We start from the raw sequence: 23,265 nt of genomic DNA on the forward strand, positions 1-23,265 counted from the left end.
AAAATCCTAACAGCCAAAAATATGTATGCTATCAAAGGAAAAGTAGATTTTTAAAAAATAAGCTTTCTCTCTAGTCTTTGTACTTACAAAGAGAAAAAATCTTTAGTGTATAGGCCTTTTGTGTGCACAGTATAGTTGTTAATTAAAATCTTAGAATAACATATGTAAAAGGTGGATTTAACTTTTGAAGAGTCAGTTCTTTGTGTCTGAGGTGGGAAGTTGCAGAAAGGGAGTCAGCTCACTTGAATCATCAAAGAGTATTCTTGAGCCTGTGCTGTGAGTGGTCACCAAACCTATATGGATATTCAAAGTACTTGGGATGCTTTTTAAAATACAGATTTCTGGGCCCCATTGTGACTGATGAGTCAGTATCTCTGGGGTGAAGCTTGAAATAATGTATTATTAACAAGTTCTCTAGGCAGTTCTTCCTTATAGCCTAGTAGCAGTCCTAGTCCTAGAGCCTTTAGGAAGTATTGTACAGTCCTCAGCTTGCTCATGGGACCACAAGTGGGACTTGACTGGGAAGACTGAGATTTAAGTTAAAAAAAAAAGGGTTTAATTCTGAGACACTAACCTTAGGTGTGTAATGGCACGTTTAAACTCTTTTGGTAGCTCTTGCTTTATAAGCCTGAGAAAATCAGGACCTGGAAGAAAAGGAACCCAGGCAAGTGGTGTTTTTTTTATATTGTGCTGATTTTTTTTTTTTTTTTTTTTTTTTTGCGGTACGCAGGCCTCTCACCTCTGTGGCCTCTCCCATTACGGAGCACAGGCTCCGGACGCGCAGGCTCAGCGGCCATGGCTCACGGGCCCAGCCGCTCCGCGGCATGCGGGATCCTCCCGGACCGGGGCACGAACCCATGTCCCCTGCATCAGCAGGCGGACTCTCAACCACTGCGCCACCAGGGAAGCCCTGTGCTGATTTTTTTATAACAGTTTTATTGCTATATATAGTTCACACACCCTATAGTTCACCCATTTAAAGTATACAATTCAGAGGGACTTCCCTGGTGGTCCAGTGGTTAAGACTCCGCACTTCCAACGCAGGGGGCGCAGGTTTGATCCCTGGTTGGGGAGCTAAGATCCTGCAAGCCCAGTGGCCAAAAATAAATATACAATTCAGTAATTTTTAGTATACTCACAGATGTATGGAACCAAGACCACAGTCAATTTTAGAACGTTTTTGTCACCTCCAAAAGTAACACCTTTAGCTGTCACTCTCTTAAACCCCATGCCCTCCTCAGCATAAGCAATCACTAATCTAATTCCTGTATTTATAGATTTGCCTGCTCTTAGACAGTTTATATAAATGTAATATGTGGTCTTTTGTGACTCTTTCTCTGACCGCACCAGTTGTTGAGCTCCATTAATTGCCAGCTCAACACTGCTGTTTTCAACAATGCCCTGTGGCATAAATTGCTTTATAGACTGGTCCATTCTGGCTCCTTTGAAGGACTAGCTTCCTGGGTTAATGTTTGAGATTTTTACTGTTCCCAGGAGTGTCCTTCCCAGCTGTCTCTTTTACTGTTTCTCTCTTGCAAGCTAGCCAGCCTACAGTAGAACCTGTTGCTCCAATGAATCTAACACTGTCCTCCCAACTGTCTTTGCCACAATCTCTCATTGTTTTGAGAGTGCCCTTAGGATTGAACTTCATACTCTATTGCAAAAGAATTCAGTTCCTTTAGGGAGACCTTCAGCGGTCTCTGTTCTGTGGCCTATTTCTCCCCAGGCAAAATCTCTGAGCCTAGTCATTGTGGGTGGGAACAATGTCAAGATTCTGAGTGACTCTAGCTGAGTGCTAGTGGAGGGACAGTGGGCAGCAGCTCTAGGTCTCTCGGCTTGCCTCTTTCAGTGGATACTCCTGCCCCAGAAGCCAGCACAAGGGCAGCCAGGGCCCCAGTATTCTCGTGGCTACACCCCAGGTAAAGCCTTCCTCCCTTGAGGCGGCCTGGGTGGAAGAACGGAGCCCCCACCTTTTGGCTGCACTTGCCTGGAACTTAGCTTCAGCTACAGATGAGAAGTGCTGATGCCCTGCCCTTCCTAGGAAGACAGCGGTCCAACTAGGAGTTGGGGGAGAGGGAGCCCTCTGTTCTTGGCTGTTCCAGTCTGGAGTTTCCATCTTGCTTAACTGTGAGAGGGTAGGAATCAAGTGGATTTTGTTTCAAATACCACAGACTTCAGCTCTTCTGAGTTTTAGTAGCTTTTCTTGAATATGTTTCTTCATTTGCTTGTATGAACCATTTCCAGGAGCTTTAACTGTGTTATTTTATGGTTTTTCACCAGTTTCCTTGGGGAGCAGGTCTGAGGAGCTCCTCATGCCATCATGCTGAAAGCAGAGCCCTCAGGCAGATTATTTTTAAAATTATATCAGGTAGCAAGATGATAGTTAAGAAAGGAATTTGAGGTGTACACTATCTTCAATTATTATTAAACACAAACCTAAAAAATTGCAATTTTTATGGTGCTTGCATATTCCTTAGATTTACAAATATTTTGAAAATTCTCTTTTATCAGTATGGATGAATGAGGAAAAGGGGTTTACTATTTGTCCACACTGAGGCCAAAGTGAGAAATAGAACCTCTGTTGCCAAATGCAGAGGTGTCAGTGATGATGCTAGTGATGATATTACATGTTACAGGAGCGGTTCTTTCTGGTTTATGTTTATTATCTCTAAGCCTCAACAGTAATCTTACAAGGTAAGAAAGAACATATTTTTATACATGAAGTTGCTGAGATTTTAAAAGGTGTGCCCAAGGTCTCAGCTGAGATTCGAATTCATGTCTGTCTGACCTCAGAGTTTGTGCCTTGGGCATTAATCCTGGATGTCTCAAAGTGAAAAGTCCCAAGAAAAAGAAAAAAAAATGTTAGTCTGATTTCTTCCTTGTATAAGCCTTCGGGGAGGGAATTGTTTTAAGGGTCTTTTCCTGGAATGAAAGATATTTAAACTGGAGCACACTGGGAAACTAGTCTTCTGCGGAAAGCACCTTATGCTCAGTTACCTAGAAGCACAATTTGGAAATATTGTCTCCAAAGTGAAATTTTTTAGTACATTACACTCTACAGTGTGGTGGCATTATTTGCTCCTTGAGATGAATAAAATGCCTTTTTTTTCTGATACATTTATTTCAAGAGCTCTATAATGGGTGCACTAAGGTCTTTGAACATTCCTTATCCAGTTCAGCACTTAGCACAGTGCCTTGTGCCTAAAAGAGGCTCAGTAACTGTTTTGACTGAGTAAACACAGCTTCTTACTTAAACAAAACTAGGTGTTAAATAGTTACTTTTTCATATTTTGTCGTTTATTCACCAATTCAGCTCATTTAGTAATTATTAACTGAGTTTCTGCCATGGGCTAGGCACTCTTCTAGGGGATGACTAGTGAAAAAAGACAAAAAAAACCTTTTTCCATAAGAAAATTCACCCCTAATGTTGAATTTGGAATAGGCTCTTTTTTGTTGTTGTTTTGTTTTGTGTTTTTTTTTGTTGTTGTTGTTGTTTTTAATTTTGGGCCACACCACGCATCATGTGGGATCTTAGTTCCCCGACCAGAGATTGAACCCGCACTGGTCCACTGGTCTGCCAGGGAAGTCCCTGGAATGGGCGCTTTTTTCCCCCAGCTTTATTGAAGTATAGTTGACAAATAAAATTGTAAGATATTTAAAGTGTATATCGTGGTGATTTGAAATAAGAAATGGGCTTTTAAATATTAGTATAAGAAGAAAGGAATTAGTGTTAGTTGCATAAATATTTTGTACTAGGTAAAAGTAATTTAGGCTTTTTGATTGTAAGCAACAGAAGCAATTCAATTTAGCCTAAGCAAAAATAGTAGAATATACTGTATTACAGGAATGCAGAGATATCTGTGGAATCAGATAGGAATGAAGCCTGGCTTCAGGAAGGAAAAGGCTTTGTTGATGCTCACATTTCCATCTGTTTCAGTCTCTTTTCTCTCTCTGCAGACTGACCTCCTTTCCTCCTTTAGCTCATATGGCAGAATATGGCTGTCCCACAGCCCTGAAGTTCTATAGTTCATTTCCCACCACCTGCAGAGACTAACTCATAGACTTTGGGTCTCACTTCCTCAGGTTTGGTCAAGTGTTCATTCAGCCTGACCCAGTGAGCTATAACCCAAGAATATAGAATCCCAGTACAAATATGACTACTTATGTATGATTCATGGGATTTGTGAATAGGCAGGCATATCCAAAGGTATTGTCTACATATATAACACATAATTTTTACAGTACTTTACAAGGTTGGAAAATCTTTCTGATGAATTTGGAGCCTAGAAAGTTTGAATAACTTACCTATGATTACACAACACATAAGCTGTGCACCCAGAACCTAATTTTGTCTGACTCCAAAATCTTGTCTTGTTACCATTAACTCTATACTTTCTTTCAAACTGTTATAACATTAGTTTCAGGTGTACAAAATAGTGATTTGATATTTTTATATGTTACAAAATGATCACCACAGTAAGTCTAATAATTAACATCCATCACCACGTAGTTAAATTTTTTTTTCTTGTAATGAGAACATTTAAGATCTACTCTCAGCAACTCAAATGTACAATACAGTATTGTTTTTTTTTTTTGTTTTTTTTTTTTTTTTTTTATGGTACGCGGGCCTCACACTGCTGTGGCCTCTCCCGTTGCGGAGCACAGGCTCCGGACGCACAGGCTCAGCGGCCATGGCTCACGGGCCCAGCCGCTCCGCGGCATGTGGGATCCTCCCAGACCGGGGCGCGAACCCGGTTCCCCTGCACCGGCAGGCGGACGCGCAACCACTGCGCCACCAGGGAAGCCCCCTACAGTATTGTTAACTATAGCCACCATGCTGTACATTACATCCCCAGGACTTATTTGAAAACTGGAAGTTTATACCTTTTGACTCCCTTTGCTCATTCCCTCCCCACTCCCACTCCCTCCCTTCTGGCAACCACACATCTGTTCTCTGTTATCTCTGAGTTTGGTGGGTTTTTTTTTTATATTTCACATATAAGTGAAATCATACAGTATGTCTTTCTCTGTCTGACTTATTTCTCTTAGCATTATGTGCTCAAGCTCCATCCATGTTGTTGCAAGTGGCAAGATTTCATTCTTTTTATGGCTGAATAATATTCCAGTGTGTGTGTGTGTGTGTGTGTGTGTGTGTGTATTATATAAAATCACATTTTCCTCATCCATTCATCCATTGAGGGACACTTAGGTTGCTTCCATGTCTTGGCTATTATAGATAATGCTGCAGTGAACAGTGGGGTGCACATATCTTTTCAAGTTAGTGTTTTCATTTCCATTGGATAAATTCCCAGAACTGGAATTGCTGGATCACATGGTAGCCCTATTTTTAGTTTCCTGAAGAACCTCCATGCTGTTCTCCATAGTGGCTGCACCAATTTACATTTCCACCAACAGTGCACAAGGGTTCCCTTTTTCTCTACATCCTAGCTAACACTTATCTCTTTTTGATAATAACCACCCTGACAGGTGTGAAGTGATCTCATTGTGGTTTTGATGTACATTTCCCTGATGATTAGTGAAGTTGAGCAACTTTTCATGTGCCTGTTGGCCATTTGAATATCTTCTTTGGAAAAATGTCTATTTAAACTTTTACCCATTTTAAATTGGATTTTTTTAAGCTCTTGAGTTGTACAAATTCTTTATATATTTTAGATATTAACCCCTTATCAGATATATTATTTGCACATATTTTCTACAATTCTGTAGGTTGCCTTTTCATTTTGTTGGTGGTTTCCTTTGCTGTGCAGAAGCTTTTTAGTTTGATATAGCATCCTCCCCTTTTTATATTTTTGATGCCACAATTTATCTTGTCTATCCATTAACAAATTATTGTAGTTATAGTTATTCTACTACTTTTGCCTTTTAACCTTCATAGTAGCTTTATAAGTGATTAACCTACCACCTTTACAACATTAGATTATTCTGAATTTTACAATATATTTACCTTTACTAGTGAGATTTATACTTATCCTGTTACTAATTAGTACCCTTTTGTTTCAGCTTAAAGAGTCCCTATTTCTCCTTCAATTCTGAAGGACAACTTTCCAAGTGGAAAGTTATTGGTTGGCAGTTCTTTCCCTCCCCTCCACCCCAGCACTTTGAATATATAGTGCCACATTCTTCTGGCCTGCAAAGTTTCTGCTGAAAAATCTGATGATAGCATCATGGGCTTTCCCTTGCATGTAATAAGTTGTTTTTCTCTTGCTGCTTGTAAGATTCTCTCATCTTTAACTTTTGACAGTTTCATTATAATGTGCCTTGCAGTGGGTCTCTTTGGATTCATCTTCTTTGGAACTCTTAGTTTCCTGGATCTGGATGTCTGTTTCCTTCCCCAGGTTATGGAAGTTTTCAGCCATTACTTCACTTAAGTTTTCTGTCCCTTTCTGTCTCTCGCTCCTCCTTCTGGAACCCCTATAATGTGAATGTTGGTCTGCCTAATGTTGTCTCTTAAGTCCCTCAGACTATCTTCATTCTTTTTTTCTTTTTACTGCTCTGATTGGCTGAGTTTCACTGCCCTGTCTTCAGATGTACTGATCCTTTGTTCTGCCTTATCTAGTCTGCTATTAAACACCGCCTATTGTATTTTTCAGTTCAGTTATTGTATTCTTCAGCTCTGTGACTTCCATTTGGTACTATCTTATACTTTTTCTCTCTGTGTTGAAATTGTCACTTTGTTCTCCTTACCTTGGTGAGCATCTTTATGACCATTATTTTGAAGTGTTTATCAGGTAAACCACTTTTCTCTCTTATTAAGGTCTTTTTCTGTGGTTTTATCTTGTTCTTAAATTTGGAACATATTCATTTTCCTTGACTCTCTGTGTTGGTTTCTATGTATTAGATAAAACAGCTATCTCTCCCAGTCTTGAACAAATGGATGGCCTCGTGTAGGAGATGAACTTTTCTTAACTAGTTTTTAAAAAGATGTTGAGAGAAAAATATTAAATTTTATTAAAAGAATATAGTCTTCTTATTAATGATTTCTAAATGCCATTATCTTGTTAAGTATGCATGCTCTTTATTAATTGCTATTTCTTATGATAGCACTATTATCTTACCTTTTATGTATAGTTACATATGCTATTGCAAAAATAGTGTGCTTGTATTAATAAAATCATAACAGTTACTATGAAGCCTTTCAACTGTTCTCAGCAATAAACTTAAAGTGACTGACTTATACCTTGTTTCTAGATAATTGAAATATGTACAATAAAATGACAAAAGAATTCAGAGGAACTTGCTTTTTAAGATTTTTTTGGTTGTTTTTGTTGTTTGATTTAGCTAGACACAATAAATTTAAGGTCTGTAGCATAAATCCTATTGTAATGTATAGGCAGGTTAGTAGACTAGTATATAAAAATTGGACATATTACCTTATTAGAAACTTCCAGTTTATAATCTAGGGATAAGTTTAGTTTCATTTGTGATATTTATGTTAAGGTTTATTTTGAAGACATGTATCATATTCCAGCGAGCAAGATTAAGAGGTACAAACTTGCAGTTACAAAATAAATGAGTCACAGGAGTGAAATGTACAGTGGGGGAATATAGTCAATAATAATGTAATAACTTTGTATGGTGACAGATGGTAACTAGACTTATCATGGTGATCATTTTGTCATGTATAGAAATATCAGATCACTATGTCGTGCGCCTCAAATTAACATAGTGTCATAGGTCAGTTATACTGCTAAAATACACACACACACACACACACACACACACACACAGTGTCATATTTCAAAAAAGGGGTTTGTTTCTTTACTAGGATTCTCTATTTATACTTCTCTTGGTGATCTTACCCAGTCTTACGGCTTTAAATATAATGTGTGTGCTCACTACTCCCTAATTTTTATCTCCAGGTCAAAGTGCTCCCCTGATCTTACAATTTGTATATCCAATTGCCTTCTCAACGTCACCACTTGATGTATTAGACATAACATTGTTCAAAAGTGATTTTCTTATTCCCCTAAGCCAAAAAATAATAAACCCCCTATACCTTCCATATTTCCCATATCTATTAATGACAGATCTGCCCTTCCATTTGCTCTGTCTGGAAACCTTAAGACTTATTCTTGACTTCTCTTCTGCCTTACATTTTGTGAGCAAATCCTGTTTTCTTCAAAATATATCTAGCATCTGACACCTTCTCCTGACCTCCACTGTTGTGCCACCCTGGTTCAAGCCATCCTCATTCTTTATCTGGATTATTTCTTTCTGCTTCCACCCTTGCTTGCCCACAGTGTTTTCTCAGCAACCTGAGTGAGCTGTTAAACAAATATCAGATCACATCATATCTTCTTAGTACCCTTCAGTGGTTCCTCATTTTTTCCTGAGTAAAAAAATCAAAGTTTGTAACACTGGCTTAGAAGAGCTTATGCAATCAATTCCCCACCTCGCTTTCCTTCTCTGACTTGATCTCTTACTCTTTTCTGTCTTCCTGGCTTTCTTGCTTTTTCTCAAACAGAAAAGCCACCATCCACCTCAGAGCCTTTGCACTGACTGAAACATACTCTCTAGATACCTATGGGACACAGTCTCTCACCTCCTTCAAGACTTTGCTCAGCTGTCACCTTTTTCCATGAGCCCTTATTCTACCCCATTTGAGATTTTAACCCCCCTGCCTCACCACGCCCTATTTATTCTCCAAAGCACAAGGCAAGTCCCAGTGTGTGATGCTACGTAACTTATGTATTTATTATGTTTATTTTCTTTGCTCTTTTCCCTCCTAGTACAAGTTCCACAAGGACCAAGTGTTTTGACTGTTGTGTTCATTGGTGTACCATCCAGTGAACAGATAGTGCTTGGCTGTAATTTCTGCTAAATGAATGATTGTAGGAAGGAATGTATTTGTGGAACTCTTGTATGGCGTGCGGGGCAGGGTGGGGTTGGTCGCTTGCTGTGTTTCTATGGTAAAACTGCTAACGTCATCACCACAATCCAGTTTTAGAACACTTCTGTTACCCAGAAAAGTCCCTTATACCTGTTTGCACAGCTCTGTAAATTTACTAAAAATAATTGAATTGTATACTTAAAATGGATGTATTTTATGGTATGTAAATTATACTTCGATAAAGTGTTTTAAAAATCTCTGTAAAGATATGCAAGAACAAGTAACATTGAGTAGCTCTGGAAAAGAAAGATGGGTGCCTGGGGAATGGGAGAGGGAAGACACTTTATCAAATACTCTTTTATATATTTTTAATTTTGTACCATGTATTATCAGTTTAAGAAATGAGAATAAACAAAACAAAAACTTAAAAAAAAAACAAACAAACTGCTAACGTCAGTGGCTTTCAAAACACTTCCTCCTAAACTGGGTTTGTGGAGTACATAGAACACGCTGAGTCAGGCATGTTTGGCTTTCCTTCATTGGAGTTATTTGTATATGCACCAAAAAATGGTTAGCGTTTCTGGGTATTTACATCAAAATAAGAAATGAATTTAAAACCACTTTCAACTGCAAGAATGATTGTGATCAATACCTGTGGATTAGTAACTGAGACTTTAAAAAATCGTTATTAAACAGGAAATTTAAAGAGAAATTGTAGAAATTTAAATATGATTTCGTTTTTAACTTCAGTAATCCCATTCTAAGCTTAGTAGAGATTCCCCTCACCTTGCTTTTTTCTTAAACTTTAAGCATGTGCTTCTTCATACAATTTGGGATAGAGAAGTAATTAATCTTTTAGGTGAAATGTTATTGTCAGACAGCTATAGCACTCACACCTAGTATTATCCTATAAGTTGTACAGCATTTGGTCTTACTAGAATGTGTCTGTGAACTCTCTCTTCTATTAAAGGGCTGCTTGATTAGTGCCTTTGAACCTAACCAACATAACACGTTACGCTTAATGTATTTCCCCAATTCAATTTTCCTTCTTATGACAAACAGCACTACTGCCAGACATTTCTGGTTTATTCTGATGGAGATTACCTTTTTCTTCACTGGTTTAAATTTAGTCTTACACAGTAATGTATTAGATTTATTAGCTACTTATTAGTCACATTCAACATGATAAAAATAAAAACCACTATAATCTTCTAAAGAATTATATTACAGCATTGTGAAAATACCTCTCTTGGGTTCTGTTTTCACTGTTAAAATATGAGATTTAGAGTAGTTTATTTGTGGTGCCTTTCTTCTACAATTCTAATAAAATAAACAGTCACAAATCTTAAGAAAATTTAGGATGAATTCTGGATTCTAGACGAATAATCTTGTCATGCTAGTAAGTATGAGTTTTTAGCTAGGTAAATAAATCCCAACATATCATTCAATCAAATGGGTTTTGATTCAGTTACAAAGGAATTTCAATATCCAAAAATATATATTTTCAGATAGCCCATGTGACTTTGTACCGTGGAATTCATCTTTGTGGAATATAAAACAAGTTTTCCCTGGAAGAAAATGTACTTGTTATAGAGCTTGATTCATTTGTATCCAACTTTTGAGTAATTAAATATAGTATTTTTACAGAGTTTAGCAAACAAATGAAATTAAAAAGCAACAAGGTTGAATACTGTTACTGAGAAAACTGTTTTATATTTAGAGTCTTATCTCAACCCGTGGTGACAGCTATCCTCTCTTATTCCATCCAGAGATAATGTGAGGGGCAAAAAAAAAACCTTCACAGTAGATTGTGTGCTATTTAGGTCATCAACATTCTGAAGTATTTTCAGAGTTGAGACTAAATATAGACCTGAAGCAAAAAAATAATGAAATTTCTTCTTTAGTCATGTTTATTGATCTTGTGGTTTAAAAGGGGAAAAGTTGATAGAAAAAAAAAAAATCACTGATAAGTACAAGGTTTATGGCAAGTTCTTCTTTGGTGTGTAGCTGAAAATCAGATTTATAAGCTGAAATGACGCAAGTTCTGCTTTGGTATACTCAAGATTATCTCACAATAGTATCATGTCTGAATAATTTATAATTTTATAATGGAGTTAAGAGAGATTAGTTTATCCAAGTCCCATAATAGACCTTTGCCCTGAATTGAGCATCATATTCACAGCTTGGCATACTATACACTGAGAGAGGGTGTTTAGCTGTTTCAAATGATAGAAAACAGGGATAGTCTTATGACCTTATTATCTTGTACCTTATCAATCATAAGAAAAAGGGGTTTTTTTAAAGTATAGATTTGCTAATACACTCCCAATATATAAACAAAAATCAATAAAATAAGAACTGTTTATAATATAGTTGTTAAACAGCAACATTAGATTTAACATGTTTTACCCAGATTAAAAACTGTCTTGGTAAAGATGATATTTTCTCCTTCCTCCCTCCTCCCCTGCTTTGGAATTATCCACTCTAGAAGTAATATGGGTTGATTGAGAAGTGAAGGCTTCATCTTCCAAGGGGTTAGGGAGGTCAGAACATCTAAAGTATTCAGAGCCAGTATTCCTGGTTACCTACCTAATTGCATTTTGCTTTAAGCATTAACATGCTTTGCTTGCAATTCTCTTTATTCTAGTCTATGCAAGGGAAGCTTTCTAAAGAAAAATTGACTACTCAAAAGATGATGGAAGAGCTGGAAAAGAAAGAAAGAAACCTTCAGAGATTAAGAACATTGCTTGATGTGAGTAAAAGAAACTCAGATAGCTTTCAAGGATGATTCAGTACCTACTTAAGTTAAAGCAAATGCCTATTTTGTACATATTCATAAATCATTTTTTAATTGAAGACTTGATTTTGATGTGCCAGTTAATTAAATCCATTAGGTTTCTTACTAAAATTATAATCTAAAAGACAAACTTTTATTTTTCTAATGTCTTAGAAACAATTGCACAAACTTAACTATAGCAAAGTCAAATGGTATATAGAGATTAGATCCTAAAGTCATCAAATGATGCATAAGTTAAATATAAACAAAATTACCCTTGAAAATCCTTAAGGAAGGTGCAATGTAGACACTTCATCACTGGAACAGGTCCACTTTCTTCATTTAAGTATGAGATGAAATACTTGGCTTGCATTTAAGGACATGTTATACCAAAAATGCTTATTTTAGTTTTTGAGTTGTCATCATGACATTTTCCTCTAAATACTTAGGAATGCATCTCCAAACTTAGGGACAGTTTCCTATATAACCATTTCACCATTGTCACACCCAATAAGAATAATAATTTTCCTTGATGTTTGATAATACCTAGTCTGATGAAAATTTCCCTCCTTCTTCCCCAAATGTTTTTTTTTAACATCTTTATTGGAGTATAATTGCTTTACAGTGGTGTGTTAGTTTCTGCTGTATAACAGAGTATATCAGCTATACGTATACATATGTCCCCATATCCCCTCCCTCTTGCTCCCCAAGAGCAAGATATGTTTTTTATGGTGGCTGTTGAAACCAGCATTCAAACAAGGACCGTGCGTTGTGTTTCATTTTGTCTTATAAACCTAAAGTTTCTTTCTTCTCCCTGAAGAAACTGGGCATTTTGTCTTACAGACCTATAAACTTGTCACCCCTAGATTTGTCTGATTGCTTCCTCATGGTGTCATTTATCTTGTTCTCTACCCCCTGTATTTCTTGTAAGCTAGGAGTTAAAGCTAAAGATAGTCGATTCAGTGCAAACATTTTTTGGCACGAATACTTTGTAGGTATTGTTCACATCATCAAATTATACGTGTTTGTTTATCTCACTGTAAGTGTCACAAATACCCATCTCACTGGGTTAAGGTGGTGACAGACTGATTCTTTCCATTGTAACATTGTAGCCTCTGCAGTCAGCAGTTTATGGGGTTGTTGATACTTAGGCAAGTGTGTGAGTGTGCAGTTTGCCAGCAACCTTTCCCTTGATGGTTTTAGCTTACACCAGTGATCATTGTCTGAATCATTAGATGATTAAAACAACAGTAATTTTTTCTAATTATATCATTCCCTTTACATTTATTAGCTGGCATTTGTCTGTAAAAAATTGTATTTTCCTCATCAACCCAGGCTATTTGGCTTTTCTGAAATACAGTTCCAACTGGAAAGCTAGTTAAACTTACCTTTAATTAGCAGTTTTCAGGATGAGGAGTAAATGGTGATAATTTGGGGAAGAGGTGAGCGTAGCTTTTTCTGAGCATAATAAATCATGAGTTTGTACTGATACTTCCAATTCAAATTTAACAATTCAGAGTTGTTTGGGGTTTTTTTCCTTTGATTTTATATTTTAATTTCTTTTTCTCTTACACTGAAAAGTTTGGTTTTTTAATGTCAACATTAACATAGTAACATATATACTTTTTTCCCAATGTACAAAAAATAGTTTCAGGGTAACTAAATCACTGTGGCTACTAACAATAAAACTGTAGGATGAGGTTTAAGTTTTCTTTGCAGTTCTTTTTGTTCTTGGGATACATCTCATAGCAAAATATATACACAACCTAGGTACTTTTTATGTGAGACCATGAGAGACCCCCTAGAAACTGAGACTGTTTGAATTCATGTTTCCTCTCTCAAGTTTACTCTAGGCCATCAGATGGCACCCTTTCCACTATTTAAATTATTTTTCTCTCCCTTTTTATTTTTCCTGCTATATGTATGCAGTTAAATTTGGTTAATGTGCATGTAATATGATTCCACTGTTTTCTTTATAGAATTAGATGGGGGAATATTAACCTTTATGGCTTTTGAGTACCTTTCCTCTGTTCTAACAACCAGATTTTTGTTTTCTTTATCCATTGCAGAACCAAAGACAAACAGAAGAGACCTGCTCTTTATTGGATCAGGACCAGGAAGCAGACCAATCCAGGCAGCAGACCATTCTTTCCAAAAGGCCACTATTTGATTTGAGTGTGATTGATCAGCTGTTCAAGGAAATGTCCTATTGTTTGTTTGACTTGAAGGCATTGTGTAGTATTCTTAATCAGCGTGCTCAGGGCAAAGAGCCTAATCTTTCATTATTACTGGGAATCAGATGTAAGTGGCTAATGACTTGTTCTTACTGTATTGCTTTACAATTAGAAACATGTCTTCATGAATCGGAAACTTCTGACTGCCTTTTCCCTATTTGTTTTTGTCTCCTTTCCTACTTAGATTTATATATTTCTGAATCATTGCTAGAACTTGCCTCATTATGCTTATAGAAATGAGCAGGATCATAGTTGATATGGACTGCCACTCAGAAGAATGCCTATAACTGTGCCTGCTAGGAGATGTTTCCTATGCTGATTCTGTTAATATGTGACTGGAATGGTAGTTAGGTGTGATTTCCTGATTACTCTTCTAAAAGTAATGATTCTCTTTGCTTTCATGTGGCAGTTGTATTAAATTAATGACCCAGCCATCAGTCCACTGGTAAAATATTTGCGAGAAGGTACTCGTAAGCTTTCTTATGTATGTTCTGTGGCAACTATTTAATGTAAGTGCCAGTGCTGTCACATGAGCCAATTTTCATGGAACATAGATCTTTTGCCCTTGTGATGCACACCTGCTGGCTTTGTCCCATCCAATGTGACACCCACCCATTCTGCCTCAGTTCTGCCTTCCTGAACACATAATGGTGAGAACCACCACAAGAATATCCTAGTGTCTCTTCCCATCTGTGCTAATTTTGCTGGAACACTCAACTTACATGGCTCTAAATTATTATAATATTGATATGTTGGTCTCTTTTTAATATGGAGGAAATGGACTTCAGTAAGGAGATATGAGTAGAGTAAGACCATAGTGTTTATGTACCAACATGTTTGTATTGAGTAGTTGCCTAATAATATGGTTAATATGTGACTGAGTGGAGACTAGTTTTGTTTCCAGTTTCATCAAAAAGATTCTACTGTCTTGCCTCATAGTAGTTATTTTGGCAAACCAAATAATACTCCTTATCGAAGTATCTCACTTGTTAAATGAAACATGTAACTGTACTCAGAGATGTCAGCTGAATTTTCCCCTCCACTTCATAAATGTGAGAACACATGTATGAGTGTGGGTATGTAAAAAACACTTTTTTAAAAAAATTGAAGTATAGTTGGTTTACAGTGTTGTGTTTTAGTTTCTGGTGTACAGAAAAGCAATTCAGTTATACATATAAAATATTTATTCTTTTTCATTATAGCTTATTATAAGACATTGGATATAGTTCCCAGGAAGACCTTGTTGTTTATTTTATATATAGTAGTTTGTATCTGCTAATCCCAGTTTATCTGCCTAGTTTATCCGCCTCCCCCTTTCCTCTCTGGTAATGAAAGGTCTGTCTTCTATGTCTGTGAGTCTGTTTCTGTTTCATAGATACGTTCATTTGTGTCATATTTTAGATTCCACATATAAGTGATATCATATGGTATTTGTCTTTCTCGTTCTGACTTACTTTGCATAGTATGATAATCTCTAGGTCCATCCATGTTGCCTCAAGTGGCATTATTTCATTCTTTTTATGGCAGCTCTATTTTTGGTTTTTTAAAGACCCTCCATACTGTTTTTCATAGTGGCTGTACCAATTTACATTCCCACCAACAGTGCAAGAGGGTTCCCTTTTCTCCACACCCTCTCCAGCATTTATTGTTTGCAGATTTTTTGATGATGGCCATTCTGACCGGTGTGAGGTGATACCTCATTGTAGTTTTGACTTGCATTTCTCTGGTAATTAGCGACGTTGAGCATCCTTTCATGTGCTCCTTGGCCATCTGTATGTCTTCTTTGGAGAAATGTCTATTTAGGTCTTATGCCCATTTTTTGATTGGGTTGTTTGTCTTTAAAAAACACTTCAATGTTTAAGTATATTCGCTCACTCAGTAAACGTTTATCAAATGCCTTCTGTGGTCCAAGCACTGAGGTGCTGATAATGCAGAAAAGTTGAATACAGCCCTTCCTCACACATTAACCAGACTACTACAGCATTGTGGTAAGTGCTGTAACTGAAGAGTGATCAGAGAGCAGCGGGAGCACAAGGGAGAAGCCAACCCAGCCTCTTGGGAAGGGCTGCAGAGGCGCCATGGAGGGGCTGGTGTTTGGCTGGAATCTTAAAGGGGGAGAGGTTTGCCAGGTGAATATGGGGTGTTCAGTTAGCAGTGATCTCTTGGAGCAAGAAATAAAAGCTCACACACAAAAGACTGGTTTTCTCCACCATTTTAGAGCTGGTCATCCCTTCAGTTACTTTGTAACCTTCTACATCGGCTCTGTCCTGTGTAGTAGCATTTATTATTTTTTCAGTACCAGGATAAGAGTGTGCTCCTAATGTGAGCAGAAGGGAGACTCAGCACCTCCCCGCACAGTGTACAGCCCTTCCAGTCTTCAAAGTCTAACCCCGGAACCCTTACCTTACAGGCTGGCATTGTGCAAATTTGACCAGCCAGCTAATTTCTCAAAAACAGTGGAGGTGTTTTGAACCCTTATCTCATCACTCCTCAGCTATCTGTTGATAATGTTCACCCCACCCTTCTTAAATCTGGGCTACCATGGTTTCCATGACATCATTCTCAAGGTTCTGCTTTTACCTTTATGACTGCTCAGCCTCAATCTGTGAAATTCTCTACCACTTAAATACTGGCGGTCTCCCAGGAAACTTTTCTTGTTGGTCTTTTGTTTCTATTTACTTTCTCTGAGTAATCTTGTACATATCCACTTGTTTGCTGTTTTCCCTACACCTTTGACCCATACAGACATTCATCTCTCACCCTGCCTAGAATGTCCCTTTTGGGCTCCTGACTGTACTCACCTGTACATTAGAACCAGCAGTTTCATAGGTATCACAGACTCAATATGTTTGAAACAGAACCTACTTTTCTTTCCTCCCTACCCTAAACCTGTTCCTCCTCTCAATGAGTAGAACCACTATCCACCTATCACCCCAACCCAGATTTTATCCTCCACCATACTCGTTCCCCCATCTGTGTCCTGTGTCCAGTCCCTGGCCCCTTTCCAAGCTTGATAATCTAACTTCTTCATGTCTATGAGTCCCTTCCCACTTGTGACGTTTATTCCTGGTGCCACATCTCCACAGCACTGTTGCCTTAATTCAAGCTTTCGTAGACCTTCGTCTGGACTGGTTTCTCTGCCAAGCCTTGTGCCCTCCCCACCCCAGTCCATCTTTACATTGCTGCCAGAGCCATCTGTCTAACCTGTGATTCTGATTTCCTCATACCCTCCCTGAGAATAGAGACTCCCACCTGCCTCTCCAGCCTTGTTTCTTGGACCTCCCCTCTCATAATTTGTGCTCTGCCATTTTAGAGCTGGTTTTCTTGATGTTTCTCAATTTCTATCAGACTATTTTGTTTTCTGCTCTGTATACCTTTGTTCATTCTGCTTCCTTGTCCCATTCAGTGAACCTGTCCCCTCTCCAGTGAGGCCTTTTTTTTCTCTTCTTTGTGCTAATGTAGCCTTTGTGTAGTGGTAGGTCACCTGTGGTACCTGACTGAATTTACTTGTTTATGAAACTGTATGTAAATCATTAAGAATAAGCCACTATATGCATTATTTTGCTGACCTCAGCACTCAGCATAGTGGCCAGATCATGAATCATGAACAGTAAAACAGTTCAATTACTGTTTGTTAAAATAACAAGTTATCTGACTCCTATGCCTCCAATTAATTAAAAGCTAGCTAACTCAGGGCCTTACCCTCAGTGATTCAGCCATTGGGCAACTAGCTATGAGCCTGATTCAGTTGTTTAGAATCATAGGGTCCCAACACACACACACACACACACACACACACACACACACACACACTCGATTGTTAATACTTTGCAGTCTGTAAAAATATAAGATAATGCCCTTCAGTTACCTTGTAACCTTCTACATCGGCACTGTGATTTTCAGATTTTTGTCTCTAACTGAGTTTGAAGAGAGCTGTTAGAGCATGTTCCTTTTTACTTTTGGAATATTGTCATCCATAAACCTGTTGAATTTGTGTGTATCACTGTATGAATTTAATGCATTTTAGTTAGCAAAATTTTAAAAGGACCAAGTAGATAAGATGCATTTACTATTGAGTGATGCATAATTTAAACCTGAGCCTGACTTGTATTCAGTATACAGCATTATATTTACAATGATAATAAGTTGAAAAATCCTAAAATGACTTTGTTCCCAAAAAATGTGAGATTTTCTCCATGATTTATTTCCACAGCAATGAACTGTTCAGCTGAAGAGACTGAGAATGACCACAGCCCAGAAACACTCACTAAAAAACTGTCAGATGTATGCCAGTTACGGAGGGACATAGATGAATTACGGACCACGATATCAGACCGCTATGCTCAGGATATGGGAGACAACTGTGTAACCCAGTGACCAGTGTTGGTCCCACAGCAATAACGACCCACTGTTAACATGCTGCTGTGCTAGGTTCTTCACATTTCTTTTCAGGAGCCATGATAGAAACTTGCAAGTGACATACGACTTGCACCTAAGTTTTTTTTTCTGTGGATTTGTTCTGTTGGGGAGGAATTGGGATGTGAGGAAGTATCGAAGGGGCTTATCTAATCAGGCAAAAAAATTAAATTACCATTTGAAAAATATGATAAAATGTATAAGAAAAAAATTTCTGTATTCTCAAACTACTGATTGTAGGACCAAGCTGTGAAGAGTGCCCTTCAGATAAAGGGATAGGATTTCTTTTAATCCTGTAGTTGTGTGTGTGTGTGTGTGTGTGTGTGTGTGTGTGTGTTTGTGTGTGTGTTCACAAAATTATAAAGATTTCTAGGATCAAAGCAAAGCTTCTAAGAAAGGCACACACTGTATTCTTGTGCTTCTTTTTCTTTCATGGAGAAGCTTGTGTTGTACTTGGGGTTTTCAAGGGCTGGCTGAACAAGAGTTCCCACAGCAGGCAAGTGTTCAAATAGTAGTACAGCAGGCGAAACCATCTGTGTTTGAACAATCCCTGTGCTGAGGTGGTGAGGTTGTAGGGTTGGGTTGATTTTAGTACTGTAGATAGGTCAGCTGTTTTTCCAGAGTGCTTGTGAATTGCCTAAGAGATGTGAAATAGTGATGTGATGGTTTTCCCGTTAGCATTGTAATGTATGTATTACAAAGCAATTTAACATAATCTGAACTAATTTTAACATGTCCCTTACTATTTACAACTTTTTGTTTATATATTATATCTATCTATATCTATCTATATCTCTCTATATATATATATATATCAATGTAAACAAAGCCATATATAATTAATGCAAACCTAAGGCCTCAGATCATTATTGTAAAAGAAAGATTAACAAAGTGACTCTGGAACAATAGCTTATTTATCCAAACTTCAAATGTTTACATTTTAAGTTTTGTACCTGTTTTAAAGTTGAAACTACTTTAAGAAAAAAATCAACCTGTATTCTTTATATCTGAATTATCACTAGCATAAAACAAAATCTAAACCCAGGTGATATTGCAATTCCTTTTGTTAGGTAAAGTACATTAAAAACAGGGTTCTTCATAGAATACAAATTTAGCCAGGTTAGTTCTTCTGGGGTACAGGATATCACTATGAAATACAACTGACTTTTTTGTAGACATATAATCATTTAAACTTCCAAATGAGTATTTCCCTGTCTTAATTGGTATTTTGGAAGGACTATATATTTCATTGCCTTCAGAGCTTTTAAATGTACGTTCTTTTTAATGTACTTAGTTATGGCAGTCATTGTCCTTTACAAGTTGTTTTGATTTATCTCTTGATGCAACCCCAGGTCTCATTTAGGTCAAGACTAAATAACAGGTAGAAGGAATGAGGGATGTTAATCAAGCAGGAGAATATTGTTTGAGGCAAGAGCAGATCACATGTCTGTTTTCTTGCCGGGCTTATATACTGGTATAAAGGCTGCTCCTAGAAAAATACGCTCCTAAATGTTTTCAGCACTGAAAACATATTTGGGATAAGGCCTTCAAGGAAACTACCCAGGAAGACATTCAGTTCAGAAATTGGCTTATATACAGCTCTCAATAGTTATTTTATAGTTATATTTCAACAATCAGTTGTAATACATTGTAAGGACATCAGACTTTCCTTCTGTTCAGTGCCTGAGTCCTCCCTGCCCTTTTAACTCTTAGGATCTGGGCACTAAGAAATCAGTGCATTGTAGTGATTCTGCATCCCAAGGTCCCTAACCTAATAAGGAAGGACTTAGTCACTAGCAAGAATTTGGCTTTCTTATGTGTTCTTTTGTTTTTGAACGTTAGTGGTTTGAAGACAATCAGGGAGTAGTAAATTTGTACCAAAAATCTGATGCAAAGAATTCTGCCTTATAAAAATTAAGATCTGTAAAAATGGCCCTTTACAGTAAAGTAGGTAATAGCATCTGAAATAGATAAGCCACAAGTGTAGCACACAACACTTTTACATCCTCTTTGAATAGAATCCCCTCCCCCACACCCCCAGCCTCCATAATTTTGAAAGTAAAGGTACCCTAAAATGATAGTGATAATGGGCAAATAATCACTGATTTGGGTCACTAGATTCTTAAATATATATGTTTGGGGGTTTTATGGTTAGTATTGTTGTTTAAACAAACTTTTGATCGTTTGTTTTGATCACTGTAGATACTTTGTTTTCCGGCTTAGTTGGGATTAAGTAATTTATATTTTTAAAATATAAGTTAGCTTTCTAAAACTTAACAGAATTTGACTTAGTTCAATATCTTGAGGTTAAAACAAATTTAACCTAGTAGAAAATTAACTAACTACTGCTGATGTATTTCAGTTTCTAAAATGTGTACTCCACATAAAAAGGGGATTTAAGATGTGATAGTGTAAGTATAATCTTGAAGTACAGAATGTAATCTCTTGGAGTCTGGGTTTTGAAAAGGGGCCTAGATAATAAGTAGACAGACTTGGAGGGAATTTGGGGGTAAATAAAACTAGTAGTAGTCTAATTTGTCAGTATTTAATTTTGATTTTTATTTTTCAGAAAATTCCCCTTTCCCAAGACAACCTGTTGTGTTAGAATAGTAAGAATATCAGTATCTCATTAAAAACCAAGATTTTACTGTTAGGTTAGGTAAGATGGGCAAATACAAACACTATAGTATCTTGTCCTAGTTTGAACTAGGATATTCTTGGAAGTTATTACAGTGATTGTATGTCTGAGGTGAAAATTAACCTAAAATTAAGTTTTAAAGTAAATCTATTTGAAATTTTGCTTAAGTATTAACTAGGTAAGCCATGCCTGAATTAAAAAAAAAAAAAGTGTGGCCCCTTTTTGTATTTGAAATAGGATTCAGTATTTAATGTTAACAGTATTTTATTTTAGTGAAATTTGTTTTTTGGTCATGACAATTTATTAAACTGAATTAGACTTCTTCCAGTAGCCTGTTAGAGACAATCTCAAGAGCCGGAAAGTGTTGCTAAAATGGATATTGTACATTTCTGACTCACTAATGAGCTTATAAATTAATTCTGTCATAGTTCAAGACTTATTAATAGGATTCTCTTAGAGGGCATTTTTAAAGGAACTACTTTATTGGGAAAATGTTCTTTCAGTATCACTAATAGTTCATTGAATAATACAGTAGCTGAGAACTTGGACTATATTTTTACATCACACAGTTCAGCTCAGGCACATCTTCAGTTTGGATTATTGGCATTCTCTTATGCAGCTTTCTATCACTGTAGATATGTAATTACAGAAATAAGCAATTCTCATAACCATGCTCACTCAGACTGTGTCATTTGAAACTGCCAGTAGCTAGAGCTCTCAGAGCCAAAGTTAATTCATTTTGTTTCCATTTTTGACAGTTTTTTTTCCAGTGTTCACAAAACATAAAATTTCTAGCTTCACCCCAAAATGTCATGGTGGAAATTGCTGCATGATAATGTTCTACATTTAATCATGAAGAGGGAAAGGTTTTGGATATTTGGATTTTTTCTTATTTAAAAGAAGTATTGAGTATATAAAGAATGTAGTTTCAAATCAATAAGTCATTAACAACACTATTACAGCTGCATACAGAGAGAACCTTTTGTGCCTTTTTGCCTGCAGTAAGCATTCATTTCTATTTTACATGAGCTGTAAGAATGTTGATGATTATTGCACCTTGTTCTTCTGTAAATAGACTTGATTAAGATTTTTTTTTCCTTTTTTTAAAGCAGGGAGCAGTTTTTTTCGTTACTAGTAGATACCTTAGTAAACATGAGGGGAGGTATCAGATATGTGTCTTTGGAGCCCAGCCTTTTCCCTGTTTAGTGAGCAGGAAACTCCTTTGGAGTATAGTCATTTGTGTGTATATGTGTACATATATGTATAAATAGTTATTTAAATATGTAAACATAAAATTCAGCATCACATTGGTGTGATGACAAGAAGTAGTAAGGTGCTAGGTGGTTACATTAAAAGCACAGCAGAGTGTATAATCAGTCACTATGACTGGTGGTTTTTGTAAACTAGGTTCAGTTTTTGAACCACCCAGAATACCTCATGTGTAAATACAACGGTCATGACTTAATTGAAATACAGTTATTGTAAAAAGAATGTGAAGCCACTGGTTGGCTGATGCCTTCTGATCTATCATCCTTGCCTCTTTTTTTGTAAAGGGGTTGTTTTTTTGTTTTTGCTTTTTAATAGGGTTTACAGCTAGAATTTTGAATGCCAAAGTTCTATTTATTAAATAAAAAAAGTTTTCAATGTTAATGGCTAAGTATTTTTCCACTGGACTATTGTTTGTTGATGTTGGAATTTGTATTAACAGAGAAATAAATTTTTTTATAAAAGATTTATGTCTACCAAGCGCCTAATGTTATTATAAAAATGTATTTGAAATTTCAGACTCTCCGAATTCTCAATAAGAATATGCTGACTTGACTTTTTAAAGTTTTCTTTAAATATGCAAGAGAGAATCTTACTAGATCGGGGACACTTCTGCCTTCTAGGTCTATCTTACAGTTTCTTTTCAGTCATCAAAAAGCTTTTTCTCAGGGCCTTCCCCTGAAGGGCACTGAGATTTTCTGATGGCAGGTGCTGTAAATACAAGGGCATGTCTCTGCATTTCAGCTCATAGCACTGTGTCTGTACTTTGAATTTCTAAAACACTTATTTGAATCAAGTCTTCTTTCTACTTTTCCAACAGACAAATCAGATTTCAGTTTTTTATATTGCTGAAAGCTTGGGCTGGCAAGTTAAATCTTTTTTATTTTTTCCCTTCTAATCAGAGATTAAAACCTTAACTGAAACATATACAAATAAGACCTTGTTAAAAGGTTACTCTGCAGAGGCCTTGACATCTCAGCTTTGATGGCACCCTGGATCCTTGTTCTAAGTCATATGTGCCTTAATGTCTCTAGCTGGTTAATATTTGGATTAGCAGCATCTGTTTCTAGTCCAGCTAACTTGG

At 36.8% G+C, this 23,265-nt stretch overlaps 1 protein-coding gene across 1 annotated transcript in view; it reads left to right on the top strand.

The window, feature by feature from the left end:
* Window positions 1-22,581, top strand: part of CEP85L (centrosomal protein 85 like) — a 222,563-nt gene extending 199,982 nt beyond the window's left edge. The window contains 3 exon segments of the mRNA XM_024122643.3: window positions 11,499-11,603; window positions 13,697-13,928; window positions 18,075-22,581. Coding sequence (XP_023978411.2) covers window positions 11,499-11,603; window positions 13,697-13,928; window positions 18,075-18,238 — 501 coding nt within the window. The 3' untranslated portion in view covers window positions 18,239-22,581.
* Window positions 22,582-23,265: the final 684 nt, after the last annotated feature.

The sequence above is a fragment of the Physeter macrocephalus genome, chromosome 10 (assembly GCF_002837175.3).
Source record: "Physeter macrocephalus isolate SW-GA chromosome 10, ASM283717v5, whole genome shotgun sequence".
NCBI classification, from domain to species: domain Eukaryota; kingdom Metazoa; phylum Chordata; class Mammalia; order Artiodactyla; family Physeteridae; genus Physeter; species Physeter macrocephalus.